The sequence below is a fragment of the Theropithecus gelada genome, chromosome 6, assembly GCF_003255815.1.
Source record: "Theropithecus gelada isolate Dixy chromosome 6, Tgel_1.0, whole genome shotgun sequence".
NCBI lineage: Eukaryota > Metazoa > Chordata > Mammalia > Primates > Cercopithecidae > Theropithecus > Theropithecus gelada.
The window spans coordinates 115,745,244-115,764,623 of NC_037673.1; the positions used below are offsets into that span (position 1 = coordinate 115,745,244).

General features: G+C 35.8%; 1 protein-coding gene across 5 annotated transcripts in view; it reads left to right on the plus strand.

Annotated features, from left to right (window-relative positions):
- The window catches only part of DMXL1 (Dmx like 1), a 175,984-nt gene that overhangs the window by 135,208 nt on the left and 21,396 nt on the right, over window positions 1-19,380 (plus strand). For all 5 annotated transcript variants that reach the window (XM_025388442.1, XM_025388446.1, XM_025388447.1 and 2 more), the window contains 4 exons: window positions 8,042-8,128; window positions 11,586-11,707; window positions 12,054-12,195; window positions 15,818-15,878. In XM_025388442.1, the coding sequence (XP_025244227.1) occupies window positions 8,042-8,128; window positions 11,586-11,707; window positions 12,054-12,195; window positions 15,818-15,878 (412 nt within the window). The remainder of the gene's footprint in view (window positions 1-8,041; window positions 8,129-11,585; window positions 11,708-12,053; window positions 12,196-15,817; window positions 15,879-19,380) is intronic.

A 19,380-nucleotide genomic window follows, 5' to 3' on the forward strand; every position in this document is an offset into this window, starting at 1 on the left:
TAAGTATATGTGATTCATACTTTGAAAATTTCTAGTGGCCTTTGGGGGTTTTGAGGGAATATAATTCAAACTTTTAATCAATTAACAATTTTCCTTGCCTGGGTATTGATGATTACTTACTACTGTCACTGTCTACACATTATCAGGAATTTTTTTTTTTTTTTTTTTTTTTTTTTCTGAAGACAGAGTTTTGCTCTTGTGGCCCAGGCTGGAGTGCATGGCACAATCTCAGCCTACTGCAACCTGCACCTCCCAGGTTCAAGCAATTCTCCTGCCTCAGCCTCCCGAGTAGCTGGGATTACAGGCATGTGCCACCACGCCCAGCTAATTTTTGTATTTTTAATAGAGACAGGGTTTCTCCATGTTGGTCAGGCTGGTCTTGAACTCCCAACCTCAGGTGATCCACCTGCCTTGGCGTCCCCCAAAGTGCTGGGATTACAGGCATGAGACACTGCACCCAACCACATATCAGGAATTCTTATACAAACATTTTTGTTTTGATACTGTTTATAAAATGTTAATCAATGTTGTATTTCTATAGTCATCTTCATGCTTGACTTGACATCATGTCAAAATGCAGTCTTTTTGAGGGGTGGGTTAACATCATTTTGGCCAGCATTTTCCAAGCCCACTGCTATATAGTTTTTTAAAAAACTTTATAATATATGCCTGACCTAAAATAACTACATATATTTAAAGTGTAAAACTTGTTCAATTTTGGCATGTGTATACACTAGCGAAACCATCACCACAACCAGGATAATGATTATATCCATCAGTCCCCAGGATTTAATCCCTCCCTTCTTTTTCTGTCTCACCTGTGCCCTCTTCCCCAAGCAACTACCGAATTTTTTCCTGGCGTTAAAGATTAATTTGTTGTTTTCTGGAATTTTATGTAAATAGAATCATATAATACGTCATTTTTGGTTTATAGTCTGTGTCTGTTGACTTAGCATAATTATTTCAAGATTGATCTATGTTGTGTGTTTTAGTAGTTCATTCCTTTTTATTATGATGCTTATTACATTATATGGATATACCATAGTTTACCTGTTAATGAACACTTGAGCTGATTTTATTTTGGACCTATTCCAAATAAGGCTGCTTTGAATATTCATGCACAAGTCACATTGTATGGAAAAATGCTTTCATTTCTCTTGTGTAAATGCCTAGGTGTGGAAAGACTGGATCATGTGGTAGGTGTATGTTAAACGTTTTATGAAACTATTCAAATATTTTCCAAGGTGGTTGTACCATTTAGGTACATTCTCAGTGGGTGGTGTACAGAATCCCATTCTATTTTTTTTTTTTTTTTTTAAGGCAGGGTCTCACTGTGTCTCCCAGACTGGGTGCAGTAGTGTGATTATGGCTCACTGCAGCCTCGACCTCCCGGGCTCAAGCAGTCCTCTTGCCTCAGCCTTCTGAGCCGCTGGGACTACACGCATGCATCACCATGCCCAGCTCATTTTTATTTTTTGTAGAGGTGGGGTTTCTCCATATTGCGCAGGCTGGTCTCAAACTTCTGGGCTCAAGCAATCTTCCCACCTCACCCTCCTGAAGTGCTGGGATTACAGGTGTGACCCACCATGCCCAGCCTTGCCTTACATTCTTTTTTTTTTTTTTTTTTTTTGAGACGGAGTCTCGCTCTGTAGCCCAGGCTGGAGTGCAGTGGCCGGATCTCAGCTCACTGCAAGCTCCGCCTCCCGGGTTCACGCCATTCTCCGGCCTCAGCCTCCCGAGTAGCTGGGACTACAGGCGCCCGCCATCTCGCCCGGCTATTTTTTTTTTTTGTATTTCTTAGTAGAGACGGGGTTTCACTGTGTTCGCCAGGATGGTCTCGATCTCCTGACCTCGTGATCCGCCCATCTCGGCCTCCCAAAGTGCTGGGATTACAGGCTTGAGCCACCGCGCCCGGCCTGCCTTACATTCTTACCAACAGTTGATGTAGTCTATATTTTCATTTTAACCATTCTAGTAGGTATGTAGTAGTAGTTCATTGTGGTTTTAATTTGCATCGAGCATCTTACCACATGCTTATTTGCCATTTGTCTATCTGCATAAATTGCCTTCAAATGTTGTGTTTATTTTGTATTAGGTTGCTTGTTTTCTTAATTCAGTTTTAACAGTTATTTGTATGTTCTGGATAAAAATCATTTATCAGAAATGTGATTTGCAAATATTTTCTCTTATTCTGTGGCTTGTCTTTTCATTCTCTTTACAAAGTGCTTTCATTTTATTTATTTATTTTTAAACAAAGTCTTGCTCTGTTGCCTAGGCTGGAGTGCAGTGGTGTGATCTTGGCTTACTGTAATCTCCACCTCCCAGGTACAAGCCATTCTCAGGTGTGCACTACCACACCTGGCTAATTTTTGTGTTTTTAGTAGGTGAGTAGAGTGGATTTCACCATGTTGCCCAGGCTGGTCTCGAACTCCTGGCCTCAAGTGATCTGCCCACCTTGGCCTCCTAAAGTGCTGGGAAGAGGGGCATGAACTACTGCAGCTGGCCACAAGTTCTTTTGATGTGCAGAAGTTCTAATTTTGATGATGTCTAATGTATTAGTTCTGGTTATTCATTTTCTTTTGGTGTTGTATTTAAGAAATCTTTGCCTAGCCTAAGATCACAAAGACTTTCTCCTATTCTAAGTGTTTTAGAGTTTTAGTATTACATTTAGGTCTATAATACATTTCAAGTTAATTTGTTTACATGGTGTGAAGTATAGACCTCAGTTCTTTGTTACTGTTGTTGTTTTTGCATCTGTATTTACAGCATTATTTGTTGAAAAGATTATCTTTTCTTTCACTAAACTATCTCTTTCACCTTTTCAAAACTGACGCAGATGTGTAGGTCTAATTCTGGAGTGTATTTTGGGCCATTGATCCATCTTTATGGTAATAGCTCACTGTCTTTATCACTATAACCTTATAATAAATCTTGAAGTCATGTGTTATAAGTCCTTCAAATATATTCTTCATCTAAGTTCTTTTCTTTTCTTTTCTTTCTTTTTTTTTTTTTTTTTTTTTTTTTTTGCGCCTTATCACTCTGACTTAGAACTTCCAGTCCAGTGTTGAATAGAAGCGATCACCAGCAGACATTATTACCTTGTTTCTGATCTTGGGGAAAACAGTCTTTTATTATTAAGTAAAATGTTTCCTTTAGGTTTGTTGTAGATGTCCTTTATAAGTTTGAGGACGTTTCTTTGCATTCCTACTTTGTTAAGAGTTTTTAATAAGAAAAGGATGTCAGATTTTTATCAAATGATTTTTTTTTTTTTTTTTTGCCTACTATTGAGATGATCATGCTTTTTTCTTTTTTAATATGATAGGTTAATGAATTTTTTTAAAATGTTAAACCAATCTAGTATTCCCAGCATAAGCTATACTTGGTCATGATGTGTTATCCTTTTTATATATATAGTTACATTTGATAAAATTTTAAGAATTTTTACATCTGTGTTCATGAAGGATATTAGTTTGTAGTTTTCTTACAATGTTGTTTTTGTTGGTCTCAGATTAATGCTAGACTCTTAGAATGAATTGATGAAGATTCTCTCCTCTTTAATTTTTGGGAAGAATTTTTATAGAATTGGTGTTATTTCTGAAGTGTTTGGTAGAATCCTGAAGTTTTTTAAATGGCAAAGTTGTGTCTGTTTTGGTTATTGTGAATGATGGTGCTATGAACATTGATATACAAATATCTCAGTCTCTGCTTTCAGTTTTTTGGGGTATATACAGAAGTGGAATTGCTAGATCATATAGCAATTCTGTGTTTAGTTTTTGATCTGCATAATCTCTTTAAATCTCTTTTAGCATTAATATTTGGATTCTTTTTTCCTCACATATCCAGCCCAATCAAAGCATGGCATCTTTACAAAGTGTGACTTGAAACTTTAGGAGATCTTTTGAGACCATATTCATTGTGATTTTTTTAAAATATAATGTTATGTTGTGAGGCCTTTAACAAATAAAATTATGTTCATAGCACACGCAAGTTCCGTCTCTGTTTTTGGCTGACTGTATCATGTTCCTGCTTCCTTCCCTTCCCCAGCTTAGATTTCATGATCCATCATGGAATCAGTCAATCACTTGCAAACATCCTTATCTCTGTTCTTCCTACACTATACTTCCCTTGAAAATTCCCAAATCTGCTTAACCCCAACTCTTTGTCCTATTCTGTGCCTGCACTCAAGCAGCTGAACATGTTTGGAGGAAAAGCACAAACCCTGGAGCTTGCCTCACTTTAAATAGCACAAATCCCAAATTAACATAAAACTTACCCTGCAGTCATAATAAATTGCTCTATAGCAAATTTGTTTTTTCATTTTCATTTTCATACTTTTTCCATTTCCTCAAACTTCCAGTATTTGTTTCCCACTCCCCACATATCAATATATTTTGCTGTTAAAATAAGTGCAGTCAGCAGTGATTTAGCCTAACCTGCCCATCATCATCTAATTTCTGCTCTATATGCAGATATTTTCTTCTGCCTCCTTTAACAGTGAGTGAACTGTCACCCTTTTATTCAAGAGCAGATCTTTCACTTGTGCACAGATCTTACCTGCTTTCACCTACCGGAGGACTTGTCTTCAGTTCTTAATAACTGAAGCCCATCTCCCTCTCTCCTCATCAGTAAATGTTTACCTCTCTCAAATTATTCTCATTAGCATGAGCAAATATATTTTAATGTTTTGCCTTTAAAAAATACTCCATTTCTCTAGTCTCCAATATAGCAAAATTCACTTAGAGTTGCCTATAAAGTCATTCAAGATTTAAGCAATAATGTTAAAACACTGTAAACAAACCACCCAGCTTAAGAAATAAAACATTATCAATTCCGTTGAATGTCTCTATGATCCTTTCCCGGTGGACTCCGCTTCTTATTCACCAGATATCACATTCTCTCTAATTTAGTTATTATTTCCAGCGCACTCCACTGAGATTGTCATAGACATGGTCACCATTGACTTCCAATATACTAAATTTAGTAGTCAATTATCTGTCTTCATATGATTCAACTTCTTAATAATCATTTGGTAGTGTTGACCCATAACATTTTTCTAAAATTGTTTCCTCACTTAGTTTCCATAATATCAAACTCTTCTATTTCTTATGTTAGCTAATTGATAACTACTGAATTGTCTTTTTCCGGTCCTTGAAATATTGGTTGCCCCAGAATTCAGTTCTCTAACTTTTTATCTTTTCTATCTTTATTCTCTCCTTGGGTTATCTCACGATTTAAATATTAATATAATCTGTATACTGACAACTCTCTAATCTCTCTAGTCCCAACTAATTTCCTGAATCCAGACATTGACTGCTGCAAACCTACTCCCCACTGTTTCCTTCACTTATGTCCATCTCAGTAAATGGTACCTTTACTCACCCAGCTGTCAGGCCTGATAACTAGGATTCATCCTTTTTCTTTCCTTCTTTTACTCAGACTATGATTACAGCCCATTAACAAAATGTATCCCAATTCCAAACACTTATCACTGTCACCATTCCTACTTCCCTAATCCAATCCACTATGATCTCTCACTTCAGCTACTGTAGTTGCCTTTTAACTGGTTTGCTGGCAGTCATTCTCAAACTCTTTATGTTTTGTCTCACAATAGCCAGACTTTTCAAAATCCACCAATGGTTTCTCTGACTTAGAACAGGATGTGAACTCTTTATTATTTCTTTTAAGGCCCTGCAGGAGCTGAACTTCTACCTTTATCTCCAGTCTTACCTTCTGCCACTTATGGTCATTCACAAATTTAATCTAAGACTTCTGAGATACCACCATTTCTTTGACCCACCCTCATGACGTTCTGATTATGTATCTGACATGGGGTTCAGAGTCTTTGTATTTAAAAAAGAAAAAAAAAGTCACCTCAGTTGACTGTTATTCAGGTTATCTTGACACTACCTTATTGAGAAACAATGTTCTTAGTAAATAATGAGGACAGGAATGTATTCCTACATAGAGAAAGGTTTTCTGAAGTTCATACCTGCAGGAGCTTTCCTCCCATACATGTAAAGTTTAAAAAAATTCCCCAGGTGAAACTGGTATGATCCCCCCATCCTACCATAACCAGCAAGTAGCACATCCCTCTATTCCATGGAGCCATCATCTTTCTCTGTCGCCAATTTCTTCATAACCTAAGAATGAACATTTAGTATACTTGAGATACGAGGCAGATTGGTAGGTAAGTTGGAATTTTGTCATAAAATTATGGAATTTGTTATGTACATCATTAACAGATGATCAGCCTTTTGTAGTCAGAGCTGAGACTTCCCTTAGAAGACAAGTTGATCCTCAAGTCAACCAGAATGTTCAGCGAATACTGAAATTCTTCATAAGTAAATTATACTTTAGATTAGAATATATTTGGCTCTTTATATATGGTGACTGATTTTTGTTTCCGTAGGGGTATTTTGGTTTGGTTATCTTGTAAGTCTCTTTCAGCTTTCCAATTGAACACTCATCTTAATTGCCTTCATTTTATTTATTTATTTATTTTTTTGAGACAGGGTCTTGTTCTGTTGCCTGGGCTGGAGTGCAATGGCTCAATCTCGGCTTACTGCAGTCTCTGCCTCCTGGGTTCAAGCGATTCTCTTGCCTCAGCCACCCAAGTAGCTGGGATTACAGACGCGCACCATCACGCCCAGCTAATTTTAGTATTTTAGTAGAGGCAGGTTTTCTCCATGTTGGCCAGGCTGCTCTTGCACTCCTGACCTCAAGTGATCCACCTGTCTCAGCCTCTGAAAGTGCTGGGATTACAGGCATGAGCCACCATGCCTGACCTTAGTTACTGTTTTTAAAACACTGCATATTCTGATCAGTTCTGTGGTCAATGGCCAGGCATTGGTGATATTTCTATCAAAATTTTGCAGGAAGTAAATTTATTGTATGCTGATTTCAAATAATGTATGTGTTTCACAGTAAGTCTGTGAACGTAATTAATTTTAAAAGATTGAAAGTTAGGATGACCAGGCATGGTAGCTTACGCCTGTAATCCCAGCACTTTGGGAGGCCAGGGCCGCCAAATCACCTGAGCTCTGGAGTTTGAGACCAGCCTGGCCAAAATGGTGAAACCCCGTCTCTACTAAAAATACAAAAATTAGCCGGGCATGGTAGCAGGCGCCTGTAATCCCAGCTACTTGGGAGTCTCAGGCAGGAGAATCACTTGAACCTGGGAGGCAGAGGTTGCAGTGAGCTGAGAGTATGGGCCACTGCCCTCCAGCCTGGGTGACAAGAGCAAGACTCCATCTCAAAAAACAAAAAAGATAATATGAAATAATGTCCTATATTAGGCAACAATTCAACTCTTTAATTGCCTCCTCTTTTCAACTTATTTTAGTAAGTGTTGAATTTACATAGTGTTCTTTTCTAAGTCCAAAGATGTATACACTTTGTCTGAAGTAAGCAGAAGGTCAAATATATGTCCCCCATCTAAAGTACATAGAATTGTGGTTTATTTAGCTACTAAAATGATTACTCACTTGGGCAAGTTACTTTGCTGTTCAGGATTTCAGGTTTCTCTATAAATTGAAGGTTAACTACAACCAGCTGGCCAAATCTCACCTGCCTCTATATAGCCCATGAGCTGAGAATTTTTAAAGATTTGAAAGAAATTGCAACAGTGACCCTTTGTGGTCTGCAAAACCTAAAATATTGACTGTCTGACCTTTTAAATTTTTTAAAATAATATTAAAGAATTATAATGCTAAGAAACTTGGTAAATACATTTTGCTTTAATAGTTAGAATGCGTTGATCCTTTAAAGTTACTTCACTGTGTCTTGGGCGGATAACCACTTAATGAAGTTGTGTGTTCTATCAGCTGTTTTTTTTTATGTGTAAAAAAGCAAGTTTGAAGAAATTTAAATTTCCCTTGTCAAACTTTGTTTTAGGGATAATTAGCGTATACAATAGTCCTTTAGAATTGAAATATCTAGTTTCTTAAAATAATTTATGAAGTACTAATTGATAGATAGGCACATATTATTAGTTCTGTTACTAAAATCACTGCATTTTTGGATTTTGTTTCCTTTTATTTAGATAGAAGCAGATTTGGGATATCCTGGAGGTAAAGCAAGAATTATTCATAAGGAATCTGATATCATTACTGCGTTTGCTGTTAATAAGGTAAGTACATAGACATTCTTCTTTTGTTTATTAAGTATTTATAGTTGGATAATATATTCTGTTTTATCAGTTTATCCAGTATTTCTTTCCCAAAGCTGCTTCCAGTTCCTTAAATTGCAACCTGGATACTTCTTTTATTTTATAAAATGATATTATTTGATAATGTGATTTTGTTATTATATGATTTTGGATATGTAGCTGATAAAATACATAATGTTTTATTACTATGCAGAGAGAAGTACCAAATATATAGACAATCGCTTTTAGGATTTGTACAATGTAGTACAGTAGTTAACCCACAGAAAAAGTTTTTTATATTCCTTATGAATATGCCAAATGTGGTTCTGGGTATTTGGTAAGATTTAAGCTTATATGTGACTCAAATTCTCCCTCTTTGATGTATACCTCCAATAGCTGCCGAACATGTGTATTTTCTTAGTATTTCTTAAATTTCTACTTAACATCCTCCTTAGATGTCTATATGCTCCTTACAGAAGAGATGGCCTTAGGTAATATAGTCCAAGATTGAAATCTGTCTTAATCATTTTCCCCTTCTATCTCCCCTAATTGCCTTGCTGTATAGTTCCTGATGACTTCTAATTATTCTTTTGTTTTCCTTCCATTAACTTAAAGGATATGTGTATCTTCTTTTTGTGTATTCATAGAAGATACCTAAAGGAGATATTGTATACATATATATAAAATAAATAAATTTAAAATAATTTTTAAATATTATATAGATACATACCCTGTAATATATACAGGGAAATGTGATATACAGGAAAATTACCCATTTAGTAATCGTTTCACCAATTGGTTTTCTATCTTTCTGTGCTATGTCTGTCTTCTCTGAATTCTTCTGGATAGTATCTTTGTTGTTCTGCGTCCTTCACTTCATTTCCCTCTTAGACACCATTGAGCAATGACTGGTTAAGGGGCTGATTCCAGATTTGCCTGCTTCAGACAGTTCTGTTGTCAAAGAAACAGTTCTGTGTGAAACAGGCAAATCTGGAGTCAGCCCCTTAGCCAGTTGTAATATCTGTGTAACGTGATATTATATATACATGTCAAATGCAAAATTATTGGCCAGGTGTGGTTGCTCACACCTGTCATCCCAACATTTTGGGAGGCCAAGGCAGTAGGATCACTTGAGACCAGGAGTTTGATAGCAGCCTGGGCAACATTATGAAACCCTGTCTCTACAAAAAAAAAAAAAAAATTATTATCTATACCTGCATTACCTGCTCTTTCTTGAAGAAAATATTATTTAAAATATTCTGTACTATAAAAGAAACTAGTTGTTTTCTTCTTGAGTGTTTATATATAAGTACTGTTAATGAATAGTTATTCACATATATAAAGTCTACAGGTTACTGTCTATGAATATGCCTTTTTAATTTTTATTTCCCCAGATTTGCTATTTTTATATTTTTATTTATTTATTTTATTTTATTTTATTTTGAGACAGAGTCTCACTCTGTCGCTTGGGCTGGAGTGCAGTGGCACAACCTTGACTCACTGCAACCTCCACCTGCCAGGTTCAAGCGATTTTCCTGCCTCAGCCTCCCAAGTATCTGGGACTACAGGTGTGCACCACTACGTCCAGCTAATTTTTGTATTTTTAGTAGAGACGGGGTTTCACCATGTTGGTTGGCCAGGATGGTCTCGATCTCTTGACCTCGTGACCTGCCCGCCTCGGCCTCCCAAAGTGCTGGGATTACAGTTGCGAGCCACTGCGCCTGGACGATTTGCTATTTTTAATATCCTTACTAAATTTGCAGCTGAGAAATAATACCTTTGCTTTAAATTGCATTTTTTAAAATGCCATTGAGATTTTTTTTGCCATTTGTTTAGTTGGGAACTACCTGTGTCGAAAACTATGAAGGGTCTCAGATTTTACCTTAAATTAAAACTAACAGTTACCTTTCTGTTTCTTTTAGTTGCCACAGAAACAGTTCTCTTTGAGGCAGGCAGTGGATTGTTTAAACAGTCCATTTAATTGATCCATTAAACAGTTTAATGGATGCTGTTAGAAGACATACGATTCTTTGATCAGAGACAAACGACAGTTTATGTCTAACAGCAAAAGCAATAACCAGAAAATCAGTGCTTTACACTGGTTCCCTGAGCCACAATTTCCAGAGAATGACGGGAAGAGGGCCAGATGATACCTACCTTACCTACACACATAGTAGGTTATATTATAGGAGAGGATCACCGAGTTTAGGGAAACCAAATCTTTTATAATAGATAGTAAGTATTCTTGCCCTTTGCTCTGGAGGGAGAGATGATAGTTATACAAACATCCTGGTAATTATACTGCAGAAAAAAGGGCAGACATGACTCACTGATAAAACATGCAGAATTTGGGAGACCTGTGGAGAATTACCACCCAATAATCTAGCTATATCATTTTTTCATTTATTTCTAAGATCTCAGTTTTTTCTTAATAGTTTGTATTAGAATCTTACATAGCAGTAATGGTAATCCTATTTTCTCTTTGATGTCATTATCTTCCTGTTTTCTGTTTTAAAGATATGCATGCATTCGTTTATTTATTTATTTATTTATTTATTTATTTATTTATTTATTGAGACAGGGTCTCATGCCTGGTGCCCAGTGCTGTGGTGCAATGTCAGCTCACTGCAGCCTCGACCTCCTGGGCTCAAGCAATCCTTCCACCTCATTCTCCCAAGTAGCTGGGACTGCAGGTGCATGCCACCATGCCCAACTAATTTTTGTATTTTTTGTAGAGACAGTGTTTTGCCATGTTGCCCAGGCTAGTCTCGAACTCCTGAGCTCAAGCTATCTGCCTGCTTCAGCCTCCTAAAGTGCTAGGATTATAGATGTGAGCCACTGCACCCAGCCAAGATGTACATTTTTGATTCACAGGCGTTTAAAATGTCATGTCATTTAATCTTAGCAACTTTTCATTTGTGATCTTTTTCTGGCATACTTCTCCCACTATATTTCTGCCCCTACACCTTTTTTCTGTGACCCTTTCCCACTTCTTTTTTTTTTTTCCCCCTAAAATTGAAAAGCTTTAGGAGAAAGTTGTTTTATTTGAATAATTAATAATTATTTTTTTAGTTTGGAGTTCCTTATTGCCCTCACCTTTCTGTACCCTACAGGGCTCCTATCTTCCTCCACATTCCTGAATTTTGCAAACCTTAGAAAGATCATAGCATTCTAGCAGTCTAGAAAGACAGTACTAGGAGAGGAAATAAAATGCTGCATGTATTGCCATTTATACTGGCTTTCTATTGGATGTACTTTTCCTAGAACATAAACATATCTCCAAACTGAAGCTTATTATTTCACTAAAAGTAAGAATGCTGTATATCTTGTACTTTAGTTTTCACTGTTAGAGGTCATTACAAAACTACCATTTTCAAAAGCAGCTTATATACATATTTTGCCTGTTTCTTTTAAAATTACTGTTTGACTTATTTTTCAGGCAAATAGAAACTGCATAGCAATCGCTTCCAGTCATGATGTTCAAGAACTGGATGTTTCTGGAATTCTGGCCACACAGATCTACACTTGGGTAGATGATGATATAGAAGTGGAAACCAAAGGGTACCTTCATACTTTGTTTTTATTTAGTAATGTTGCAGTATGAATGACTATATTTACTGAACTATCACTTTCAAAAGATTCTTTAAAGCAATTTGTAGATTGTTAGCAGAGTAGAAGCTGATATGCTAAATGAGGGGTGGCAAGAGCTTTAAATAAGGGAATTGAGAGAAGAGTAAGTGAAGGGAAAAGAAATTGTTCAGGTATGAGGTCATTGTGTGTGAGTTACGAATAAGAACTGAAGAAAATTAATTTTAAAGGGAACTATAAATTCAAATTTTAGACCTTTCAAGTGTAAAAAAGAAAGAAATGATGAGTTGTTTTTATTCTAGTTGACATTCCTTTATAGATCAGAAGACTTCTTGGTTATACATGCTCGTGATGATTTAACAGCTGTTCAAGGTACAACTCCATATACACATAGCAATCCTGGCACTCCAATCAACATGCCGTGGCTTGGTAGTACACAGACTGGCAGAGGAGCATCTGTGGTATGTAAAGTTAAAAATAAGTTTGAGTTATATGTAACTTTTTTTTTCCCTTTAGGTTAATGGGTAAAGGATGATTTAAAACATTTTTCTTAATTCCTAAAGTTTTAGTAAGTCTTACATGTTGGAAATTGTAAATTTTAGTAATGAAGAATAGTATGTTTTCATTTGAAAGGGTAATAACAAATTGTTTCAAAAATATACTTTGCTTGAAAACCAAAGAGCTATATTTTAATTAAGAATTATTTGAAACATAATGGTTCAGATCAGGCTTCAGCAAGCTATTCCCCATAGATCAAATACTACCCATGACCTGTTTTTATGTAGCTAATATGCTAAGAATGGTGTATACATTTTAGTGAAATGGTATACGTGTTGTTTTTTCAGTGGTTGAAAAAACAAACATAGTATTTTTTTGACACATGAAAATTACATGAAACTTGATTTCAGTGTCTTTTTATAAATAAAGTTTTATAGGAACACAGCCATAGTCATTTGTTTCTATTTTGTCTGTGGATGCCTTCACACTACAGCGGCAGAATTGAGTATCTGCAACAGAAAGTAAATATTCATAAAGCCAAAACATTTGCTATCCAGTCCTTTATAAAAAAAGGTTTGCTAACCCCTTGTCTAGGTATCTTTTAATGGATATCAATTAACAACTATATCCATATTACCACTTTTTTAAATGCCAGGACAAATATTTTTTTTTTAACAAAAACAACACAATTTTTTAAGTTAAGCAAAAAGCAATATAATGATGAACTGAAACATAATTTTTCTGTAGTGATGGAGGATCTGTTTTAACCCTGATTGCCTAGAGATGTGATTCATGTTTGTACTTCCAAGAGTTTCCTTTATTATTACTTAGGGTATAGGAACTAATGAACAGATTAGAAGAAGCAAAAAAAGGTTAGATAGTTTTTCAGAATTTCATAAGTCCTGTAGAATGCTTTCCTTGACCAAAAAATACATATTTTTTTTCATTAATTAGTATGGGTAATTGTTCAAGTAAAGGCTCAGTCATCTTTAATAATACCTTGTAATATTTTGTACCTAATGCAGTTCCTTTATAGTTGATATTACCTTATAATTTGCAGTGTCTGTTGTAGTTGTTATTTACTCGTACTTAAACATTCTTCAGATGAAGCTTGAGATCCAGAAATGTCAAGTGGTTCAACTTAGGTCACTTTGTTAAATGTGTCTTGGTGGAGCTTGTTTTAAAGACTTCTGTTCTCCTTAGTTCAATGATTTCAAGTAGCAGTGTTTTAAGGATTAAAATGAACTTGAAAAGCAATCTAGTAATTATTCAGATGAAATGATTTGGCTCAGTAGTGGTTAAATTCTTTTTCCAGCTGACAGGTGTGTTACAATTCATTTGTAAAACTTACTGATATTATAATCTTTTAAAGGAGAACTCAAGGGGAATATGCCAAAGAAGTGAATAGGACTAATAGGCACTTTTTGAACTCCAGCTTCAGAGACTACAATATAGTTTTTCCTGTAACATCTTTCTTGCTGGTCTCTTCCTCCTCCTGTTCTTTACACAGCAGCAGCCAGTTACTGTTTTCTAAAACATCGAGATTGTCACTCACTTTATAAAAAATTTCAGATTTCCCAATACAACTTTTAAATAACATTAATATGGCCCTGCAGAATTTAACCTTCTGCCATCTCACCTCCCTATATTCTACATCTGATTCTCTTTGCTGTAGTTACACTGGCTTCTTTCTGTCTCTTGAACGTATTAAGCTCATGGTCATGTCAGGAGCCCTTGCCTTCCCTTCTGCTTAAAATGCTGCATCCCTCTGTTTTACCATTCACATCTCAACTCAAATCCCCCCAGATTTCCCTGGCTTCCCTAGTTAAGGCATTTGCTCCTACCCACTCTACCCCCACTCAACTTATATTTTATCATCTTTATCATCCCTAGCACTTACCAGTTATTGAAATTATTCATTATTTAGTTGTCTTTTTTTTTTTTTTTTTTTTTGAGATGGAGTCTCGCTCTTTTGCCCAGTCTCTAGTGCAGTGGCGCAATCTTGGCTCATTGCAACCTCCACCCCCTAGGTTCAAGCAGTTCTCCTGCCTCACCCTCCCTAGTAGCTGGGATTACAGACATGCACTACCATGCCCAGCTAATTTTTGTATTTTTAGTAGAGATTAGGTTTTGCCGTGTTGGCTAGGCTGATCTTGAACTCCTGGCCTCAAGTGATGCACCCGCCTTGGCCTCCCAAAATGCTGGGATTACAGGCATGAGCCACCGTGCCCTGCCTTAAGTTGTCTTTTTTATATGCCCTGGAATCTAAGCTGTTTGAGAACTTGATTCTGCCTGCCTTGCAGATTGATGATTTCTAACTAGAATGGTATCGGACATATAGTAGGTGTTCAGAAAAATGTGTTTATACTCCAAAGCTTTGTAATACAGAAATCAACCCTAGGCATAACACTAAGGATTGAATTTTCTTCCTACCTAAATCTTAGAGGGTCATCTTTTTATTTTGAATAATTGTGATTTGTTAACATAAGGGTTGGGATTGCCTCACTCTACCCTCAACAGAAAGACACCAGTAGAATAAGGTTCTTTTTTACGTGGATCTTCTAAAGTAATGATTTTACATAGTCTACATACGCTTTCAGAAACTCTTTTAAACCTGTGTTTGTGTATTTTTTTACTCATGGTTCTCCTGTGAATATTTAAAAAGAAGACAAAAGCAAGATAGGAACCTTCAAGAATTTCTTTAAGAAGAACATGGGATTTAAATATGAAGTTTACTAACCAGAAGTCATATGCAGCAGGTTTTTATTTTTTCTAGAGAATTGATAAAATATTTTCTTAATCCTTTCAGTTTATCAAATGATAAAAATTAATAGCAAAAAAAAAAAAAAAAACATTATGACTAGCTTCTGCTATTTTGGAGTATAACTGCATCCATATATGTGTTTCAGTTTTTTTATCCCTCACCTTTTCTCTGGCCTAGTCTCTGTCCTCCCTACCAACTCCCCACCTTCTCCACAACTTTAGGCTAATTGAACCATTTAAAATCCAAAAGAATAACAATAACAAAATCTACCTGAGACTGATGCTACAAACTTAAGATAACATATATTTGTAGTTATGATGCTATATAAATAGGAAATGTTCTATAAAGTTTTCCTTTAATTTTATGTATTTGTTTTATTCTTATTTGACAGGCTAAATTATTCAAAGCATAACTTTAAAATGAGTAAATACATAGTTCCAAACTATCAGTTTTTAAATTTATTTAATTTTATCTTCTTTTATTTTCACATGCTCCTGTCTTTTAAACTTATACTATTCAGAATTATTACTGAATAATAAATTTAATGGGATCAGAAAAGAATTGACAAGAAAGGAGGGAAGACTAAATTCTTGAGAGGAATTTATCTTTAGATCTTAGTCAGTAATGCCCAAAATATATGTACAAATATAAGAGCTGCACTATTAAATCTCTGTTATCATGTTTAGTATTTTTAGCACCTATAATGATCGTTATGAACTCACGTAAAAATAACTACATGAATGTTATTTGAATTTCCTGTCACAATTTACATGTTTAATCCTTTTTATTGTGGCTGTAAAATAATTTTTCTATTTTACCAGATGATTAAGAAAGCCATTAATAATGTTAGAAGAATGACTTCTCATCCAACTCTTCCTTACTGTAAGTTGAATAATAATTAGCAATTGTCCTTTCTTATTCTTAAATCTATTTTTGGTAATTTTATTATAAGAAATGTATGGGAACCTTTTTGTTTTAATTGAAAGCATTTATTAGACTTTTTTTCTAGAGAATATTTGCCAGTAAATAGAATCTTGATTTCAAAACTGGGTAAAAATAGAAAAAGATATTTCCCTAAAAGAGAAGACTGATTTAATGAAGTAAATTTTTTGGCGTTTTGACTACCAATCAAAATTTGCGACTACCAATACACAAAATCTGTGTATTTCTAAGTTAACACATTTTATCTTTGAACATTTCTGGATTTCTTTGATCATGCTAAATTATAGTGAATAATTATTTTAATAATAGAACCACTGCCAACCTTTATTACATAAGCCACAACCATACCTTGATTATTTATTACCTCATTATACTCAGTTTGTATTTTATTACTTTTTTTTCAGTTTGTCTTTTATGAGACACATTAATAGTAAACATAGGAAGTTATTATTAGTAAGTTTTTATATTCTGAGGCAGAATATATTTGTTTTCAGTTAATCTTCCTAGGAATCTCAAAAGTTTCTCTTCCTTCAGCCAAGAACTTAATTAATGGGGAATTTATTGGAGGTATTGATTCTGGGGGGTTGGAATCAATACTCATTGGTGTGTGAGTATTCCAATTTTTAACATTTTTTTTTAAGTTATGCCCTTCGTCAAGTTGTCCTACATAGTAACAAGAATAGTGCTTGTTAATTAATGAGTATTCATGTCCCCCCAGTTTAATAGCCTATTAAAAACTTTAGAAACTTTTGTCTTGGGAGATATTCTGATAAAATGCAGTTAACAAAATCAGTATTCTTTTCTGCTTCATTTATGATAAATGCTCAAATGATCTATTATCAAAGTTGTATACTCTGTACAAAAAAAGGCTCAAGAGAACCATATATGTAAAATGAAGAGAATAACATCTGTTACTTATGCTAGAGGTATAAAATAATATAAAAAATTTGTCTGGCCGGGCGCGGTGGCTCAAGCCTGTAATCCCAGCACTTTGGGAGGCCGAGATGGGTGGATCACGAGGTCAGGAGATCGAGACCATCCTGGCTAACACGGTGAAACCCCGTCTCTACTAAGAAATACAAAAAAAACTAGCCGGGCGAGGTGGCGGGCGCCTGTAGTCCCAGCTACTCGGGAGGCTGAGGCCGGAGAATGGCGTGAACCCGGGAGGCGGAGCTTGCAGTGAGCTGAGATCCGGCCACTGCACTCCAGCCTGGGCTACAGAGCGAGACTCCGTCTCAAAAAAAAAAAAAAAATTTGTCTGTTTTCAGTATGTCAAATTTATTCATCACTAGAAGTGTGTGTTTTTTACCCACAAGTTTAACGTAAAGTGAGAACTGAAAAACAGTCATGAAGCCTGTAGTGTTAAGGAGTCAAAATGTGTTTTTTATATAAAATTTAAATAATATTACTCCACATCAAGAAATACTTGATACTGCTTAAAACTACCCTATTCTATGCAGTCTGGTTTGGAAGTTTTCTGAGATACTGAAGGGACCTCATTTTTCTCTCAATCCCATACCATGTGTCCTGGCAGGTGTACATACCCTATACCTCAAGCCCATAAACTTTAAAGTGTCCACCCTTGAAGCTTCAAAGGTTCAATGGACCTATTGTCAGAGGTGTTAGACAGCATCAGTTACTGCTGTTGCTGTCTTGAGAGATAAGTACTTTCTCTGTTTAGAGAACTGCTATAACTAGCAGATAAGACACCTAAAAAATTAAAAGCTAATTACTGGATTTTTTTTCCAGTATATCTTTTCATGTCACAAACAAGTCCCACAGATAATAATTTAGTTTGATAACAAACACTTTTCGTGTTGTGAAAATGTTATGAGACAGGATTTTTTTTTAAATATTAGTCTGAAGTTCAGATACCTCAGGATAGCTGTTTTCTTTCCTTGGAATAGATCTTTTGAAAAATCCTTAAACAACTTTTTAGAAGTTAGCCTAGTACATTTATAATTTTCTGAGTAGAAAACACACTGTTTCTTTATACTGTCATGTACACTTCTGATACCAGATGTGTTGGCTTTTGTCCACCCCAAACCATTCTCCACCTCTCCAAGTACTGGCTGGGTGCCTTGTAATTTGGTTTAATTATGACACAGTCTTCCTGGAGTCACAATCATATCCTACAGGTTAAGGGCTCAGTCCCACAAAACTGCTCCTTATTTCAGACACCAATTGCAGGTTATCAGTTGTCACCTACACATCTGACATACTGGCTATAAATCAGAGTGCCCACCGCCCCCTCCTTGGGTTGGATTAATTTGTTACAGTGATTCACAGAACTCAGGAGAAATACTTTACTTACATTTATCAGTTTATTATAAAAGATAATCATAAAAGAAACAGATGAAAAGTACATAGAATGAGGTCTGTAAGACTCCTAAGCAGAGGAGCTTCTGTCCCCTTGGAGTTGGGGTGCGCTACAAACCTGGCACGTGGATGTGTTCACCAGCCAAGAAACTCATAAAATCTCCTTGTTCAAGAGTTTTTGTAGAACTTAATCTCCAGCTCTTTTCCCGCCCTTTTCTGGAGGTTGGCGAGTGGCACTGAAATTTTCAATGCTTTAGGCTATCTGTGGGACCCCATCTAAGTCACTGCATTAGCGTAAATTCAGGTGCTGTTCCATGGATTTTACTAGCTGTATGCCAGGATCCAGGGACAAAGACCAAATATATATTTTATGTCACACTGGATCATTTTTTCGCCTTCTAAAATGTTTAATGTGTTTTCCCTTTTTAATAAGTATTTGTTGAAATCATACTACATGATAGGTTCTATATAAGCCTAACTGAGCAAAAGTGAAGTCTGCTCTGCTGAAACATTAATAAGGAATCTCAGATAAGACTTTTAAAAACCTCTGGAGGCTTGGAAGCCAAGCCAAGGACTTGCCATTTGATTTCACCTGCAATCCTATAGATTTGGGTGATTTCCTCTTTTCTTGAGGTCCTCAGAAAATCCTGGGATTCCCTTGTCTGCCAGGAAGTGATAGTCCTTACTCTTCTGTAAGGCAACCATGTAAGGGGCTATATGTGTACAGTACCAGGTCAGTTTTTCTGGTGTTTTGGGTTTTTTTCAAGGTGCCTTATTTGCTCTGTCAGCCTTTGGTTCCTTAAAACTTTCTGGGTCATATCTGATATTGTGCATAGTCTCCAATATGATGTATGAGTCAAAGCCTTGGTAATATGACTGATATTTTCAATTATGTCCTGCTATAAGAAGGACAGGTTCTTCTTGCTTTTACTCCTGGCAAGCTGTAAAGAACAGATTCTTATTGAACTTACGCAAATAACTATATTGCCATGAAAATAAAAATACTCACTAATAGCTTCCAAATTCTGGAGGGATCAGGTAGGGAGAAAAAGTAATTGTTTTATCTTTGTTCATGAAGGCATACTTTGCCAAATTGCCATAAACTATTGAATAACATAAGAGA